Source organism: Scyliorhinus canicula, chromosome 5, assembly GCF_902713615.1.
Source record: "Scyliorhinus canicula chromosome 5, sScyCan1.1, whole genome shotgun sequence".
NCBI lineage: Eukaryota > Metazoa > Chordata > Chondrichthyes > Carcharhiniformes > Scyliorhinidae > Scyliorhinus > Scyliorhinus canicula.
In genome coordinates, this window is record NC_052150.1 from 147484461 (window position 1) to 147503150 (window position 18690).

The 18690-nt window shown below is 42.6% G+C and overlaps 1 protein-coding gene across 1 annotated transcript in view; it reads left to right on the plus strand.

The window, feature by feature from the left end:
• The first annotated feature begins 276 nt into the window (after positions 1-276).
• The window catches only part of egfra (epidermal growth factor receptor a (erythroblastic leukemia viral (v-erb-b) oncogene homolog, avian)), a 307739-nt gene continuing 289325 nt past the window's right edge, over positions 277-18690 (plus strand). Inside the window, exon 1 of the mRNA XM_038797793.1 lies at positions 277-485. Within this exon, the coding sequence (XP_038653721.1) occupies positions 398-485 (88 nt within the window). The 5' untranslated portion in view covers positions 277-397. The remainder of the gene's footprint in view (positions 486-18690) is intronic.

Genomic DNA, 18690 nt, shown 5'->3' on the forward strand with positions numbered 1-18690 from the left:
CCACGCTGCGAGTCCCATCTCTGATGTGCTCTCCTCTCACCCTGGAAGGGTTAATGGGATATGTGGTGTGTGTGCACAGATGTCTCGCTGCTGTGTCAAGCCCCGTCCTGTTGATGAGTTAACACAGAGGATGAGTGTGTGAACAGTAATATGGGGAGTGTTGTGTGTATGTATGTGTGTGTGTATGGGGAGTGTAGGACCCAGTGAGTATCAGCCTCACCTGTATCTCTCTCTCCTCCCAGTGACGTCAGGCGGAGTGCTCGCTCCAGGCTGACACAGGGAGGGGGAGGCGCAGATCCTCAGACACAGGGGTTGGGTTAGGCAAACTCAGCCCTGCTGCTGCTGTTGCTGCTCTGGACTCAACAGGGGATATCGCCAAGAGTGAAGCATTTGAATCATGAGCGGCTCGTTGTGTTCCACGCTGCCCGGCTGCGTTTACCTCCTGCTCCTCTTGAGTCTGGGCAGAGCGTCCCTGTCCAGGGAAGGTAAGAACCACTGGCAGGGAGAAACTTTCAAAGCAGTGGGCTCGCTGCTCGCTCCCGCCCCTCTGCTTCCGAGACACCTCGAAAGAACATTTCAGGGCAAAGCCTTTGAAGGAAAGGGCTGTAGGAGGGGAGAAGCGAGCTTCCCGAGTGCAAGCTCGCTCTCTGCTTTCTCAGCCTGTGTTTGGGAACCGCTGTGTTCCCGGGACTAAAGTTCCTCCCGGCTGTCATCCCCTCTCATCGGGAGTGCTGGGGTGGGTTCTGTTCTATATTCTGGCAATCTCAGTAAATCAGCTAACACTGAATGTTTCTCTAGTGCTTCATTTCCTTCCTTTTTGCCGAAGGACTTTAACCTGTAAGGAACTCTGAGCAGTTGAGCTGTGGGATGTCTCTGCTGCCAGGGCAAGGTGAGAAAGTCTTGCTTTCTCTGAACACACACATATTCCTCCACACCGCCGATCGCAGGCATTTCCTCCCTGGTTTTCTTATCTCAGTTTACAATTGTCTGCTGTTACTTGAAGCACAGCTCCAAAATAAAAACAGACATAACACATGTGTTTCTGAGGCGTGAAAGATCTCCAGGTCCAACCTATAGGTTATTGCAGGTAACTTGTCTGCAATGAAATCAGACTGTTGATTCCATGTCGGTTAGGTGCACCGGAATGTGTGAATTGATTTGTATGTATTTGATAATCCGTCTGCAATTATCATCCTGCTTCATAGCATAGTCTTGCTCCATGTTCCGCTGTCGTTAGCATTCTAGAAAAAGAGGCGAAGCTGCATTCAGCCAAGCAGTCTGTGCAAATTATTATAATACCCTCTGGAATTAGGCACGTAATTTAACATCTGCAGTAACGCAACCCAAATGTCCATTGCTATCTCATCAACGTAATAAATATTCCTTTCAATCGTTGTTGACGATAAAAAGCCAGGAGCAGTGAAGTTGTGAGAAGCCAGCTTCAGATGCTAATAATTTATCATGCTGCACTGAGATTTTGTTTCAAGACCTGTCACCATGTCTGACTGCTGTCAGATATTTGGCATTCCAGGTAGTGTAAAAGGTTGGATTTCTATTGTAAATTGGTTGAAAAGAGTTCTTTGTCATAAAACAAAAAAACTGTGGGTGCTGGAAATCTGAAATATAAAAGAAAATGCTCAGCAGGTCAGGCAACCTCTGTGGAGGTTGATGAAAAATTAACTTTGTTTCTTTCTCCACAGATGCTGTCTGATCCACTGAGTATTTGCAGCATTTTCTGCTTTAAATCTCACAGCTCATTCGTACTTGTGTGATAGCACAAGTGTCCTTAATTCTATGTGCAAAGGAATGTCATTTGGAAGGAAATACAAAAATGAGGTGGTGTTATGCAAGTTATCCCATAACAGTGAATCAGATATTTGCAAACAAACTGTTTTACTTTTCTGTGTTGATCAGGATGAAGAAAATAACAGTCCTGGAAAGTTCAAATACTTTTCATTCATGACACTATATTGATATCAAACACTGTGGCCTGTTTAGATACATAATCAAAACCACTAGTCTGTCCCAATAATCTCAACAATTTACTTCACAGTGGAAGTGTACAGTCTGTATTTAGGCTGCAATGGTTATGAAGGAAAACAGTTGTGATTGTTCACATTTTGCACAAGAATAATTTTACTGGAGGAATTAGAGTTAAAATCCATGAAAAGCTTGTGGCTAATTCAGAGTGTGAAAAATATCTCAAACAAGTACCAATGACTTTTATACGCTTCCAACCAATTTCCTTCTCTCTTCCCAGAATTACACCAAGGTTAAAGAGGTTAAATTATAAAGGCAGATTGTCTAGATTAGTCTTCTATTCCTTTGAGGATAGATGATTAGAGGGAAATTGAATTGAGGTGTTAACAATAGCTGAAGGGTCTGATGGAGAGAAAGTTTCCTCTGATGCGACTGGCAAAATAATAGGGGTCATTTAACTGTATTAGATTCAGGTTGATCAGGAATGATGTCAGGAAGCACTTCTTCACACAAAGGATGGTAAAAATTTGGAAGTTTATCCTCTTGCCCAAAAAGAGCTGTTGAGGCTCAATCTGTTGAAAATTTCAGAACTGATATTAATGGATTTTTTGTGAGACAAGAATATTACAGGTGATGAAATGAAAGGGGGTTAGGTTGGCGTTCTGCTGGGGAGGGGTGGGGAGTCGGGTATGGAGATTGCGGGTCAAGTATGGGTGGTCGAGTTGGTTAGGTGGGGGGGTTGTGAGGTGAGGTTGGGTTAGGCCTGCAGAGGTGGAGATGGTGGGTCAGATCAGGGCTTGGGGAGTCATGTGCAGGGGTGGGGGTATCTCATACGGGGTTAGGGTGTACAGTGGAGAGTGCGGGGGGGGGGGGGGGGTTCCCTGGGGATTGGAGATATGGGGGGAGCCCTGTGGAGGGGTCAGTCTGGGTCTTTGTAACAGTTACCCAGAAGTTATGAGAGGTTTGAAATCTTCTAACTGTTGCTGAGTAACTATTGGTACAATCCTTTTTGGAACAATCAAAATTTGCCATTTAAATCAAATTGAAGGATGGTTCCCAGTGCAACGCAATTGCCCAGGAGGAAGTTAGCACTCCTGATAAATTGACTTGCAAACCCTTACCTGTGAAGTTCCAAAAGGGATTTCCCAGCACATCTTTGGGAACACTCACCCTAATCCGATGCTGAGGAGCTGAGAAGCTAAGGTCCAATGTGCTTCCACCCAAAGCCAGAAAAATTAAGTTCAATTTAGCACAGCATTATATTTCCCCCCTGAATAAAAGTGGCTTGTGAAATGAAATAATATGTGTACTGTACCATCTAATTTTCTTTCAGTTCTTGTATTTTTTCCCCAAAAATAGAACAGAATTCTCTTTACATTTATGTTTTTGGTACAGCTTTGTGTAAGATTGCCAGAGCAGTGATGAGTTTAATCATTGAATAGGCTATGTGTGACAGTGGATAATTAACTTTGTTACTGCAAGAGAATCTTTCAGATAAAGTGCAATCAAACTCAGCAGTTTTTAAAAGTCCTCCTTTCTTCATAAATTGAATAGATTTCCAGTTTTTCAAACATTCAATCTCAACGGGTGACTTACTTTTGAACAGTGTTTGTAGCATATTTACTTTCACGTGTTTGTACCTTTTTCTGCAGAGATTATCTACAAGTTTTCTTCAGTAAACCGTGATAGGGTAGAACTTTAATGCTTGAACTAGCCAGTTATATCATTCATGAACATGGATTTTACTTCATAATTGTTTCAGGTACAGAATTCTGTTTAAAATTATGTGCATGTTTTCTCCGATAGGCAAACCTATTGGAACATTTCATATATGCACTCACATGCATGCTTCAGTTCTTATCGAGTGTCATTTGTACTTGTATTGGGTCCTATATCGTTTCAAGGCAATTTTCATATCACACTGTAATAGAACCTGCAGCAAACTGCAGTTATGTTAAGGGACCTGAGAGTTATCTGATTTTTCTTAGCAGGCAGTTGACTTTCTAACAGTAATTAAAAACTTCAAAGTTTGTAGGTACGTGGGCCTGGAGTGCTGTGTCACCAGACTGAGACGGGAGGTACACACTGGTGCTTGGCCAAACTGTTAACTGCTCTTTAACTGCAATGGCATGCTTTTAGCAAAATAGGTTAGTTAGAAATAAACTTTATTGAGATCTCTCTATTCAGACATTGTTCGAGTTTTGAAGTAGGTTATGTGCATTTGTCTTTTTAACTTTATGCTACTCTTAGCTATGTCAGTAATCTGTACCAACTTGTGAATGTACCTTAATTATGTGCAGTAGGCGGATAGCCATTTAATTTAGTGGCAAGGGGAGGGAAGAGAGAGAAGAGCAAATGCTGAAGATGTTGGGGATTTAAAATTAAAGGCAGGAAATGCTGGGAAAACTTAGCCGGTCAGGCAGCATCTGTGGAGAGAGAAACCTCTGGTTAAAATTTCAGATTGATTTCTGAAATGAAAGATTTCTGGAAAATTTAATGTAAAACTACTAAATATAAAGCCATCTTTCAGACAATTTACCACGTATATTCTTAATATCCTTATCGTTCAGCCTGCTGACAGGTTTATTTGAGATTTGAGGATCATTATTATTTTAAAGATAATTGAAGCTTTCTTTTAATGAATGTTAATATATTTTGGTCTTTTTAAAATTTATTAATTCCCAGGATGTGGGTGTTGTTGGTTACCCAACATTTATCGCCCATCACTAATTGCCCTTGAGAAGCTAGTGGCGAGCCGTCTTAATGAACCGCTGCAGTCCATGTGGTGCAGGTATACCTGCGGTGCTGTTAGGAAGAGAGTTCCAGGATTTTGACCCAGTGACAGTGAAGGAATGGCTGTATAGTTCCAAGACAAGGTGGTGTGTGTCTTGGAGGAGAACTGCAGGTGGTGGTATTCCCATATAGCTGCTGCTCTTGTCCTTCTGGTGTAGGTCACGGTGAAGGAGCCTCGCTCAGCTGCTGCAGTGCATCTTGTAGATACTAGACACCGTTGCCACAGTGTGTTAGTGGTGAAGGGAGTGAATGTTTAAGCTGATGGGTGGGGGCCCAATCAAGCAGACTGCTTCATCCTGGATGGTGTTAAATGTCTTTTAAGTGTTGTTGGAGCTGCACTCATCCAGGTAAGTGGAGGATATTCCATCACATGCCTGTCCCTTGCAGATGGTGGATAGGCTTTGCGGAGTCAGGAGGTGTGTTACTCGCTGCAGAATTCCCAGTCACTGACCTGCTCGGGTAGCTACATTGCAAGGGTTATATTCTTCAAAGTATATTTTTTTATATTGAGTCCAACCTGTGGCACTCACCACCTCAGGAAGCCGTTGAGGCAAATGGTTTAGATGATTTCAAAAGAGAACTGAACAAATAATTGGAAGAAAAGGCAATGAAATGATGTGCTGAAAGGCTGTGAAGGCAGATGGATTAGAAAAGTATAAACATCAGCATCGACCGTATAGGCTCTATAACCTGTTACGGTGTTGTAAATTACTTTTACTGTGAAAGGATTGAAGTCTTTTCATTTAAACTTTGATAAAACAAAAGCTGGATGCTGCCTTAAATCAGAACTATTAATGATATTTGATAGTGTATGTCTTCAATAAAATTAGATTTGTGCGACTCTGCTTTGCATTTTCAAATGTCGTCCAATATATTTAAAGTACCTACAGAAAAAAGCTTTTCTTTATCAAAGTGTTCAATTCTCGGCTTGGGTCACTGTCTGTGCGGAGTCTGCATGCTCTCCCCATGTCTGTGTGGGTTTACTCCGGGTGCTCCGGTTTCCTTCCACAAGCCCGAAGACGTGCTGTTTGGTGAATTAGACATTCTGAATTCTCCCACATTGAACCCGAACAGGTGCAGGAAAGTGGCGACTAGGGGCTTTTCACAGCAACTCCATTGCAGTGTTAATGTAAGCCTACTTGTGACAATAGAAGATTATTATAAAAAATTATTAAATATGTTGTTTTAGACATTCAGGGCAAGATCTTCTGACTGTTCAGGCCGATGGGGTCCTCTGGTCCCACTGATACCGATCCCCCACCATGGGATTCCTCATGGTAAGGGTGGATTCACTGGGAAATACCATTGACAGCAGCAGAACCAGAAGATCCCACCACCGACTAACAGGGGTCTGCCTCCCGCCACTGAGAAACACACCACGGGGGGTGTAGAAAATCGCCTCCTTGGTCTTTTATAGAGGGTTCACTGATTTTTTCAGGCAGATGGACCGTTGGGGGCATTATTCAAAAAATCCTTTGTCAGTATCTAATGGTACCATCATTCATTATTATAAAGTCCAGTCTTAACAATGTAATTTTCAGCTCTGCATCATTGCATCACCAGCAAGCTATTATCCAGTGCTTGGATGAAAACTGTTTCATAGACTGCTGATCCACCTTACGGTGCACATGTCATGGTGCACAAACAGAATATCTATGTGGCAGGGTGAGAAATCATAGAATCATAGAATTTACGGTGCAGAAGGAGGCCATTCAGCCCATCGTGTCTACACCGGCCCTTGGAAAGAGCACCCTACTTAGGCTGACACCTCCACCCTATCCCCGTAACCCAGTTACCCCACCTAAACGTTTTGGACACTAAGGGAAATTTAGCATTGCCTATCCACCTAAGCTGCATATCTTTGGACTGTGCGAGGAAACTGGAGCACCCGGAAGAAACCCATGCAGACACGGGAAGAATGTGCAGACTTCACACAGACAATGATCCAAGCCGGGAATCGAACCTGGGATCCTGGAGCTGTGAAGCAACAGTGCTAACCACTGTGCTACCGTGCCAGCCCATACTTTTTGCCTTATACTTTGGTATTAAATTGATGTAGTTCCAGGAAGACGTATGCTTCACTTGTTTTACCAAAAAAAAGGAGTATAAGGTAAAATGAATCCAACTAGATAAATAGTAAGCAAAATTTGACACATGTGACCTGTTAATGTTTCTATTCCACCATCTTGTAAGTATGTTTGGCAAACCTCTTCTGTTTACAGACACTCAGTTCTATAATTCAATGGTGCATCAGACTTACAGATTATCAATCGGCCGCAGAGGCGGGACTGGAGGCAGAGGGCCCTGGAATTTCCTGCCACTGGCAAGCGTGACAATTACCCACCATATTGCCACCTCTGGTCCATCCTGGTAGGATTGCTTGGTGAGGAGGTGCACGGAGGTGACTGATGTAGGCCTGCAAGTGGCAGGTAGCCCATTTGGCTAATTGAAGGGCCTTTTATGTCCGCTCTTCACACACTGATTTTCCAGTTAACATCTGGATTTCCTGCTGAGGCCGAAACACAACTGGCACCAAAAGGTGGGGGAGGGGCAGCACTCCATCCAGTGAGAAAACTCCTCAAGCAGCCTCCACAAGGGCAGTGGGGCCACAGGTATGGTTGCTAGCCTTCCAATGGAGGGGTAGTCACTCCACAATGACAGCCTTACAGCTATGGCCATTTTTTAGTGTATGATTTTTCGAGGGCACCTCCATCATGAGGCACCCTTTGTTTCTCTAATTCATGGGCATTGCCCACCTTTGAAGGTAGAACTGCTGCTATGGTGGGCATGAAGTAGACAGAGGATCATCAATACATCTCCCTCTGGGCTTCATGATATATGAATTTCCCTATTGAGCAGGTGGAAGCTCGCCCAACGGGAAACGGACAGCGGGAGTTTAAAACCCTGCTGCTTCAACCCAGGCGGGTATTCTGTTGGTCCACAGGCTTGGACCTGTGCGCTTTGAACCATGGCTGTGGCCTAGTTCCATTATGTAAATAAAAGGGTCTGGCATTGGAAGACTGGCCTTGGCGAGATTATTATGTTGGTGATGAGGATGAGATTAGAAAATTATCATGGGACATTTATTCCAAATTGGCCTCCTTACTTTTGCACCCTTTGCATATCCTACTTTGGAAGTACCAAATATGGTCTTGGGAGGCATCACAGGTGGAGGCTTTCAATAAAGTTAAATAACAATTGCTGTCATCCAACTTATTAGCCCATTTTGACCCTAAGAAGGAACTCGGTTTGACATGTGATGCTTTCCCTCACGGGATTGGGACGGTACTTTCACACCGCTGGAAAGGTGGAATGGAAAAGCCAATCACAGGACCCTTCCTGCTGAGCAGAGGTATTATCAATTGAGAGCGAGGGTTTGGCAGTCGTGTTTGGTATAAAGCAGGTTCCAGCAATATGTCTAAGGTAGGCGTTTGATAACAGTTACCGACCACAAGTTCTTATTGGGACCCTTTAAAGAGGATAAGGCAATTCCCTCTATTGCCTCCGCCTGGAAACAGTGTTGGGCCCTGTTACTTGCAGCTTATGAATATCTTTTAGAACACGGATAGCTAATGGCGATGCGTTGAGTCGCCCTCCTGCTGCCGACAAGCCTGGCTCCTTTACCAGCATTGGAAGAGGTTGCGATAATACTAAATTTTTTTAGAGATTTTGGCAGTGTCCGCAAGGCAAATTAAAGCCTGCACACAATAAGATCCAAATCTGCCGAAACTAAAGTACATGATCCAGAGTAGTGGATTCCGGGAATAACACTGAGAAGAAATGAAAGCCTACCTGACTATTAAAGGCAAGCTCAAGGCCATGAGTAGTAGTCCCTTGCCCAGGGCAGTGTCTGACACTTATGGAAGTGCATAATGACCACCCTAGAGTATCAATAATGAAAATACTCGCCAGGTGCTACGTCTGGTGGCCCGCTCCCGACTCAGACATCATGGACTTGGTGAGATGGTGTCATGTATGCCAGGAGAATCAAAAACTCCCTCCTTCAGGCTTCCAACATCTATAGGAGTAGCCTGGGAGTCCATGGATGATGGTGCACACGGACATTGCCGGGTCGTTTCTGGGTTCCACCTTTTTGGTCCTGGTAGATGCACACTCCAAATGGTTGGAGATACACCGCATGATCTACACTATTTCCCATGCTACAATCAAGAAATTACAACAGAGTCTCTGCGCGCACGGAATACCAGAAGTCCTGGTTTCTGATAACGGCACTGCTTTCACCAGGGGTCAGTTCCAAAACTTCATGCTATCCAATAGCATCAGACACTTCAGAACAGATCCTTATCACCATTGTCAAATGATGAACAGACTTTAAAACTACCAAGAAGAAACAACCAGCGGCATCAATAGAGGCCAAATTGGCATTAATTTTATTCGACTATCAGAACACAACTCACAAAACAACAGGAATTGCGCCAGTGGAACTGTTAATGGGATAGCAGCATCGTATGACTTTTCCCAAACCTAGTAGGCAGAGTGGAGTCCCAACAAGAGAACCAAAAAAGAAATTTCAACTTTGCAAGAACAGAAAGAACGTTCTAAACAGGTGGTCAGGTTTATGTGAGGAACTTTGGAGATGGTCCCAGCTGGGTCCCTGGGATCATAATAGAGTAAACAGGGCCAGTGTCATATAAAGTGAAGGTCCAGGTAATGTCGTAAAGGAACACCTGGGCCACCACAGGAGGGAGACCACCCCCAACAAGTCTCGTAACCAGCCGGTGGCACCAACCCCACCCTGTACTGGGCAACAGTTCCCTGCTAACCCAGCACCCATTCCTCCAGATAACAGGGACATGGACTCTGAGATGGAATCAGACGAAGCTGGTGCCTCAACTGAAATGGACTGGAATCGACACAACATGGCATCAGGACCCGGAAATTCAACCGTTTCAGTATCCCAACCCCAAAACAGAAAATGAGCCCATTGTGCGAATGTCCTTTGACAATTATCTTTTTCTCTCTGCATCCAAAACTCTAAACCAGTTTTGTGAATTCACTCTGCTGTTACTTCCACTTTTAACCTTGCCTATGAATGTTTGATAAAGCAAGAATCTAAGAGTAATTCAATTTAGTCAGTGGTGCATATCAAATTCTATTCTCAGTTTAGCTCAGTTTATAGCACTTTGAGACCAAAGATTGTGGATTCCAGTCCTGCTCAGGTCATGAGCAAATAATTGAGGCTGACAATTGAGTTCAATACTGCGAGAATATTGCAGATTCAAGAGGTGCAAACTTCTGTCTGGGATGTGAAACAAATTCCTGTATTGGATTGATAGAAAAGAACACTGTTTAATGAAGAATAGGGAGTTCCTATGGTGTCTGGTCAATATTATTTCTCAACTAACACTATCAAGAACAGATTTTCTTTGGTCACGATATAATGCATGTCTTTAATAGAATAACTTAACATTAGAATAGAATCAAATATCTGACAAGTTAAATATTTTAAGATGCTGACCTTTCACTATTACCTGATTCAAAACTAACTGACAATTGTTCATTGGAAATAATTGCGATCCCTACCATTTCACACATCAAAGTAATGTGGTGAAAACCCTGGTAACTTGTGTGGCACATCTTGGTGCAAATGGTTTTAAAACTGCACTAAATTGCGCTGAACACTACTTATGCAGCACAAGTACTAACATAGATGCATAGAAAATTTATGCACAGAGGAAGCCATTTGTGCCGTCATGTCTGTGCCAGTTACAGGCGAATACTGCCCCCTGAGTCACAGCCGCACTCAAACACACAGCCCAGTGACTGAGAGATGAGACTATTGCATGTTCAGGCGGGGCAGCATAAACAAACAGTTCTCTGGAAGAAATTATTCTGTTCTTCTGGTGCACATGAGCTACAGTAAAACCTGGCATTGGAAAATCAGCCCATCAATGCATTCTATGTTGTAGGGGTAGAAAACAGCTGCATGCTAATCCAGCAACAGAGCTCCTTCAAAGCCTTTGCTTGACAACAAAAGCAAAAAGGCTATTTTGCTTGTTTCGTTAGTCAGGTTGAGAAAGTTTTAAATTGGTGAATTAAAGTAATAAGATGAAGTGTAAGCAAGTATGTTAAAACACGTGCATGCATTTTGGCTTTATTCTTACTTCATTTCATGTTCATGGTCTTTATTAAAAAGTTGAAGAGGCCATTACAGATTTGTGCCTCAAAAGTGGTACTAGGAATGGACTAATACAATCTTTTTTCCTTCATTATGTGCAACATATTCAGGTAAACACGTGTCCAGTGTAAATGTTTACAAGTAGCACTGTTTTCCAGGGCCAAGATCGAAGACAATCCATGTCTGTGATGTGGCCCAGTCGGGAGGGCAATCCAACTTGAGGGTCAGCGTACTGAGAATGAAATTAATAAGAAATAAATTAATTCTATTTTCTTCTGTGATAAGAAGTAGATTTTTGCATAAAATATTCGTCCATGACTCACTTCTGAGACGTCCTTTTTCACCTAAGCTAAAACATTCTAAATTGATTGTTCTCAGGCAACACATACCTGACAAAAATAAATCATTTTGTATCTATGCTTACTTTGGTACACTAGAGTGTGTGACTTCTGAAATAGTGAGTACTGAATTTAAAAGTATTGTTTGAAGCGTCTTACATAAAAATAATCAATGTTAAATAGGACTGGAATATTATGTGGAAATGAGTAAATTTAGAACGGATGCCAGGAAAAGTTTATTTACCAAAAGAGTGATAAACATTTAGAATAATTTACTCAGCACTTAAATTGAGACAAGTGCATTGAGATTATCAAGAATATTATTCGAAGCTGTGATGGAAATATTAATGCAATGGTGGCAAAAACTTGTCATGAAAGGTCTTTTCCAGTTGACAGTACTTATGGTCTCAGTGGCTTGAAAGCTATTGGTATGTTTCTGTAAAGGCTGTTACTATGATAGGATGGGCCAACAGCTTTTTTTTCTCCAGCTGGCTTCAACTTTAATCCACTTTTGCCACAAACACTCAAAAGGAAAAACAAAGTAGAATAAAAAGAGTCATATTCGACTCAAAACTAAAGCTCTGTTTTTCTCTCCACAGATGCTGTCAGACTTGCTGAGTACTTCTAGCATTTCCTGTTTTCATTTCAGATTTCCAGCTTTTGCAGTATTTTGCTATTATGATAAAGCTCTCTTTAATCTTGCATAGTGCACAATATTGGTTTAAAAAGGAGCATATTTGGTTGATCACACATCAACCAAATACATTTGACCTATGCTGTAAAGAGGAATTGGGACATGTGGGAGGAAACTGGAGCACCCAGAGAAATGCCCGCAGACACAGGGAGTATGCGGGCGGCAAGGTGGCACAGTGGTCAGCACTGCTGCTTACGGCGCTGAGGACCCGGGTTCGATCCCAGCCCCAGGTCACTGTCCGTGTGGAGTTTTCACATTCTCTCCATTTCTACGTGGGTTACAACTAAGATGCACCGGTTAGGTAGATTGGCCATGCTAAATTGCCCGTTAATTGGAAAAAAATAATTGGGAACTCTAAATTTAAAAAAAAAAGACACGGGGAGAAAGTGCAGACTCCACACAGACAGTGACCTAAGCCAGGAATCGAACCCCGGTGTAGTGATCTGTACATCTGCACATACACCAGGGACTACAGACATGTAACAGCCACAGCACCACTATAGGGCAGCATCAGAGACGGGTATAAAGGGTCCAGCCCCAAGGGAGGATTCGCCTCTTTCAGAAGCACAGGGCTAGTGAGCAGCAGCAGACAGAGACAGCTCAGCATAGGCAGTTTACCTTAGCTTCACTGGTCATATCTCTTGACTGTATTATATCTCGTTAAGCTCTGGAAACATAACAAACTCATTGAATAAAGAATTTGTGTTAACTGGAAGTCTACAATCTTGATTCAGACTTAGAGAATAACATACCTGGGTACTTGGTGTTGTGAAGCAACAGTGCTAACCACTGCGCCACTTTGCCACCCATACTCCAGCATTCACTATAGTGTTCTGGTTTCATAACGAAAACAGTTATTTTTCAGTTAAGTCAATGATTAAAGTACAGCAGGTTATTTAGGCTACTATATTTTTCTGAGTCTGATAAGCTTAAAATTATGTAGATAATAAGACCTTCATGCCGTCAAACATTTGCCAATCTTCTACAAATGCTAATTTTCCTTCGCTGTGGACGGTCTATTAATTGCACTGTATGGTTCCTTTAAGATTACTGCATGGGAGTGCATATCACATCTTAAAGGGACCGCTGTTTGTCACTGCGTGGCACATTTTGGATTGCTGTCTGGCTGTGCACCCTCACATCTTGAGGCAACATAGAATTCTATTTAACACAACTTGAAATCTTTAGCCAAGTATGAGAGTATAAGCATTGCGTAGCATTCATTGGGTTTACTTTACGAGAATAAAAGTTACCTAGCATGTGTTGGAAGACAACATCCATTTGGTTTACTTTACATGAAGAAATGTTGGATTTAGGTATCACAAACACAGGAACTAAAGTTTACATATCAAAAGATCAGTTCAAAACTGATGGCAACACCACAAGCAGAGATAAGTGCAAGGCATTCCCTCAGAGTATTGGACCTCCATGGGTACTGAACTGACAGAGCAGCTGCAAGCCCAGATTTATTCCCAATCTACAGCTGTTCTAAATAAAAAACATACCATTGAAATGAAGCAGATTTGTTTATGCTGTCACTACCCACTTCTCGACATGGATGCTATTTAACTGGCCAGCAAGCAAACAGATTTGAATGGTGTAAAGTAAACAGTGTTTCATGGCCTGCTTGCTACGGAACCTACAATCTGCAGACCATCGTAATTGGACAGCAGCAGATCCGCACCGGCTTGGTGGTAAGGTGCACATTAGCACTGTTACTTTGGTTCGGTTAAGGGAAAAACACTCTGATTGATTTTAATTTTGGTTGCTTCTTGAACAAGATAGTTACGAAGGCGTGGTGTAACAGGAATTTGGGGAAAAAAAATAAAAGTTGCCAGTTGGACTGGAGTATAAAACAGTGAAAATTTAAGTCACCATTTTGAAACAATGTGCACACTCGGGCAAATGTAGAACATTTTGTGCACGGCTTAGCATTTCTAATTAGCTGCACCCTGCCATCTTGCTTTACTTTTAAAGATAATAAATAATTACCATCTTAAATGTGAAAACACAGAAAGTGCATCCTGAGTTATCTTGTTCCTCCATAGTTGTGTTTCATTTCACTAATACATACACCATCGAATGCAAAGAAAGAGCATGAAGTTGTCACTCATTGCCCACTAAAGATGCCAGGAAAAGTTAGGATTGATGGATTCAGGTGTACAGGAATTGTTAATAGCATGACCAGTCAAAATTATAGCCAAACAACCTCTCTGACCTGGAAAATCTAAATTTACAAATGTGAAGACTCATTTCTTCAACATTTAATTAGTAGGCGCCATTTAAAAAAAAACTTTTATTCTTCTGCCTGTTTCGTTTATCTCCTCTTAATTCCATTATTATTTCCCAAATTAATTTCAATTTCTATGTTTGATTTAAATTGAATTCATAATTCCTGGTTTAAAATAATACCAATTATTATTGACACTAATGTAGATTCGGCAGACTTGATTTCAGCTCTCAATGAGACTTCATTAATCTGGGAAGAGCCTCACCATTACTTGACTGTTCACAGACGTCACAAATGCCACGCATCAAAGATGTTGTGCTGGCTTGGGTGCTTGATTTCAGTTTCTCTGTTCAAAAGTCCACAAAAGCTCTGGGGAAACTATCTGGGGGAAGTAAAGCAAATAATGAATGTCGTTCCTTTCCTGCCAAAAGCAAAATCTGGACTTTCATATCTACCAGTTAACGAGTGCAGACCAGCATTTGAATTATAGTGGAGGAATTATTCCAGTTTATACATTCTTGGAAGATTTCTTCCAAGTGGCGTTGCTGTCTATTCTTGCTCTAGTTAAAAGTTTTATGTAAAAAGGGCGGCATGGTGGCGCAGTGATTAGTGCTGCTGCCTCACAGCGCTGACGACCTGGGTTTTATCCTATCCCCAGGTCACTGTTTGTGTGGAGTTTGCACATTCTCCCCATGTCTTCGTGGGTCTTATCTCCACAACCCAAAGATGTGCAGGGTAGGTGAATTGGCCACGCTAAGTTGGCCCTTAATTGAAAAAAAATGAATTGGGTACTTTAAATTTAAAAATTTTTTTTTAAAGTTACATGTAAAACAGAGAATAATGGTGGGATGTTAAATAAATGGCCCCAGAAAAGAAACGTGTGATGTCGGTTGAGTAGTTGATGAATGCCGAAAAGGCTTCTTGATTGAAATATGGTCACTCATTTATGCCATAGCTTCTAATCAGAAATTTACCACTCTAGCTTTTCTGCCAATGAATTGTTTTAGCAATTTCCATGGTGATTGGTTGTTCAGTTGCAGTAATTTTGTCTGTATAATAAATAGGGGCCAAACAGTAGACATATAAACAATGGTCGAATCAGGTTTGTAGACTATTCGAATCAGATTCATCTTCTTTCAACTTATACAACATTGTAATGTATCAAATAAGTATAATAGGTTTTCTGCAGTAGATATCTAAGAATGTATTGATGTTTTAACATTGCAGTCATGATATCAAACAAGATTAAATGATCACAGCTTGTGAAATGCATCTGTGCAGCGAAGATAAGTTGGCGAAGTGTGTAGGCAAATTGAAGAGGGTACAATGAAGCATCGAACACTGGGGGAACAGATTGTTTTATCAATTTCAGATGGATAGTGCAGAGGTAAAGGCTGTGATTACTCTTCAAGGAGAGTTGTCAGGGGAGATGAATTACCAGTTTCTGGACAGTCATATTTTGGTGTTAATAGAATCCCTAAAGTGCAGAAGGAGGCCATTTGGCTCATCAAGTCTACACCGACCCTCTGAAAGACCACCCTACCTAGGCCCACTCCCCAACCTTTCCCTGTAACCCCACCTAACCTTTGGACACTAAGGGGAAATTTAGCATGGCCAGTCCACCTAACTTGCACATCTTTGGACTGTGGGAGGAAAATGGAGCACCCGGAAGAAACCCATGCAGATACGGGGAGAAAGTGCAAACTCCACACAGTCACCTGAGGTTAGAATTGAACCCGGGTCCGTGGCACTGTGAGGCAGCAGTGCTAACCACTGTGGCACCGTGCTGCCTAAAACTGGCAGAACAATCCAAGGATAGCAATTTAAATTGTTTCTGTCAGAATGTTCCCAGCCTAGCGCAATTGTTCAGAGAAAGTAAGCGCTCCTGAGCAATTGGCAGGCAAACCCTTAGGTGGAAGCTTCCTAGAGAGATTCCCTAGCGCATCATAGGGGTATCCCTATGTTAAAGATACTATATAAATTCAAGATATGGGGCTGTATTTTACATGCCCCCATTGGACATGGACACATAAAACAGAGCAGGTGCCCACCCCACCACCTTCCCCCTCCCACCCCTGAGCTCACCCCCAAAGTACAGGGATTGGCAGGCGCTGAATTTGGTAGCTTGTCTACTATAGTCAAATAAGCAATCAAAGGTCAATTAAGCTTTAAGCTAGTTGATACTGAGAATATGCCGCCCACACCTTAAAATATTTGGCACAGGCAGTCAGGCAGGAGCGGACAGCCCAATACCTTTTGAACGAGGTTCTTCAAAGTGTGGGAAGGAAGGGGGCATATCAATCTTCAGGGGCTCCCCTATAAGATTGAAGCCTTCCCCTTTCCCTTCTATCCACCTGCAGCATTAAACCCTACCCCTGATCCCACACACTCTAGACTTTCCAAACCCTCCTTGCTCAAGAACCTGGATGTACATGCTCCAGGGATCCACAGGCCTTTTTCCTTCATCCTCTACAGTCCCGGCAGTGATGACTGACGTGCTTTTGTTCCTGCTGGGACAAATGGGATTGGTGGCCAATCTAATTGATAGGGACTTTCTCTCCAATGAGGAGTGGAAGTCCAATTTGGCTTTCATTTTAGTCCACACACAGCACTTTATGGATATCAACATGTCAGCTCTATGCTGACTTTGCTTCTTGCGGAGGGTGCCCTCCCCCCATATTATTCAACCCGTGGTTAATGTACCTGAAAACGCAATGTTTTGAAAATGATTGATATTGATGTAGCATTGAGATACCATTTACTTTTAAGCAATATTCATTACGTTGACTGCGTTTGTAGATTTAGTGTCAATAGTTGTTATTGAAAACTGATTTAGGTGGATTAATTCTGAATTAGGATTGACATTACTCACATGAACGATTTTCACCCTTTTCAGTGATTGCCAGATATAGCTGCTGAGGAGGCTAGGTGTCAATAAATACCACCTTGACAAGGGTGAGAATGAAAATCTGAGCGTCGACATGCATTTTATAAATGTTACAATGCTTTCAAATTGATATTGAAAGCATATAATGCTAAGTTATTATTTGTAGCAGAATCCTAACTTCTATGCGATCAGCTCAAGGCTATCATAATGGAAAAGAGAATTATGTTACTTATTAAAGCAATTAAGAGCCATACATTGTAGAATTTAATTGTTAAAGAATAGAAATTGGGGGCCATGTGATGTGAGCGTCGGAACGGTGGCGTTTTCTCGAGCTCTGGCTCTGTTCATCTTTTAATCCTTTATTTTATCCTGGTACTCATTTCAGAATTGCCTTTTTTTGGGATATATATTTGGTATTATGTCCCTGGAGGACCCAGTGTGGAGCTTTGCTATGAGGAACCGAGTTAAATCATTGAGAATCCTCCATTGACCATGGCAGTTGGAGTTGGCCGTGGTGGGATCCAGTTTGCAGTGATGTTGTTGGTGAGCCGATATTGGATGGTAGTGGAGTTGGATGGTAGGGTTAGTTATGCCCTCACTGAGATTGAGGATAGACTCCCCAGTTTGAGCTAGCCATACCAGGTTTTTAATTTTGTTATTTTGAATTTAAGAATCTGTGCCTGTCTCCTTCGATGGTCTGGGCAGATTATGTATCCTGGGGAGGACGGGGTCCCTGCTGACTTTTCCTGGGCAGAGTATCCTGGGGAGGACTGGGTCCCTGCTGACGTTTCCTGGGCAGATTATGTATCTTGGGGAGGACTGGGTTCCTGCTGACTTTTCCTGGGCAGAGGATGTATCCTGGGGAGGATTGGGTTCCTGCTGACTTTTCCTGGGCAGATTATGTATCCTGCGGAGGACTGAGTTCCTGCTGGCTTTTCTTGGGAAGAGGATGTAATCTGGGGAGAACTGGGTCCCTTCTGACTTTTCCTGGGCAGATTATGTATCCTGGGGAGGACTGGGTCCCTGCTGACGTTTCCTGGGCAGAGTATCCTGGGGAGGACTGGGTCCCTGCTGACTTTTCCTGGGCAGATTATGTATCCTGGTGAGGACTGAATCCCTGCTGACTTTTCCTGGACAGATTATGTATCCTGGGGAGGACTGGGTTCCTGCTGACTTTTCCTGGGCAGATTATATATCCTGGGGAGGACTGGGTTCCTGCTGACTTTTCTTGGGAAGAGGATGTATTCTGGGGAGAACTGGGTCCCTTCTGACTTTTCCAGGGCAGGTTATAAATCTTGGGGAGGACTGGATCCCTTCTGACTTATCTTCTTTGTGTCCTTTTGCTTTCGAGCTATTAGAATAGGAGGAACTGATTGGTGGCACATGCCGAGGTGGGTTTGATTAATCCTTGGCTGGGTTGTTGAAGAGACTGTCTGTTTACTATGCCTCCAAAGTGTTGGAGCTATTCCCTCATGTGGGGATAGGTTTAATGGGGGAGCTGAGCCTCCTGCAAGTGGTCGTATATAGTGGTTCCCTAAATGTCCTTCTCATGTGGAAGCAGCGTTTGCATCTCTGTTAAGGCAGTGCAATTGTATCTCTTAATATCTTTATTGTGATGGCATGTAGTCC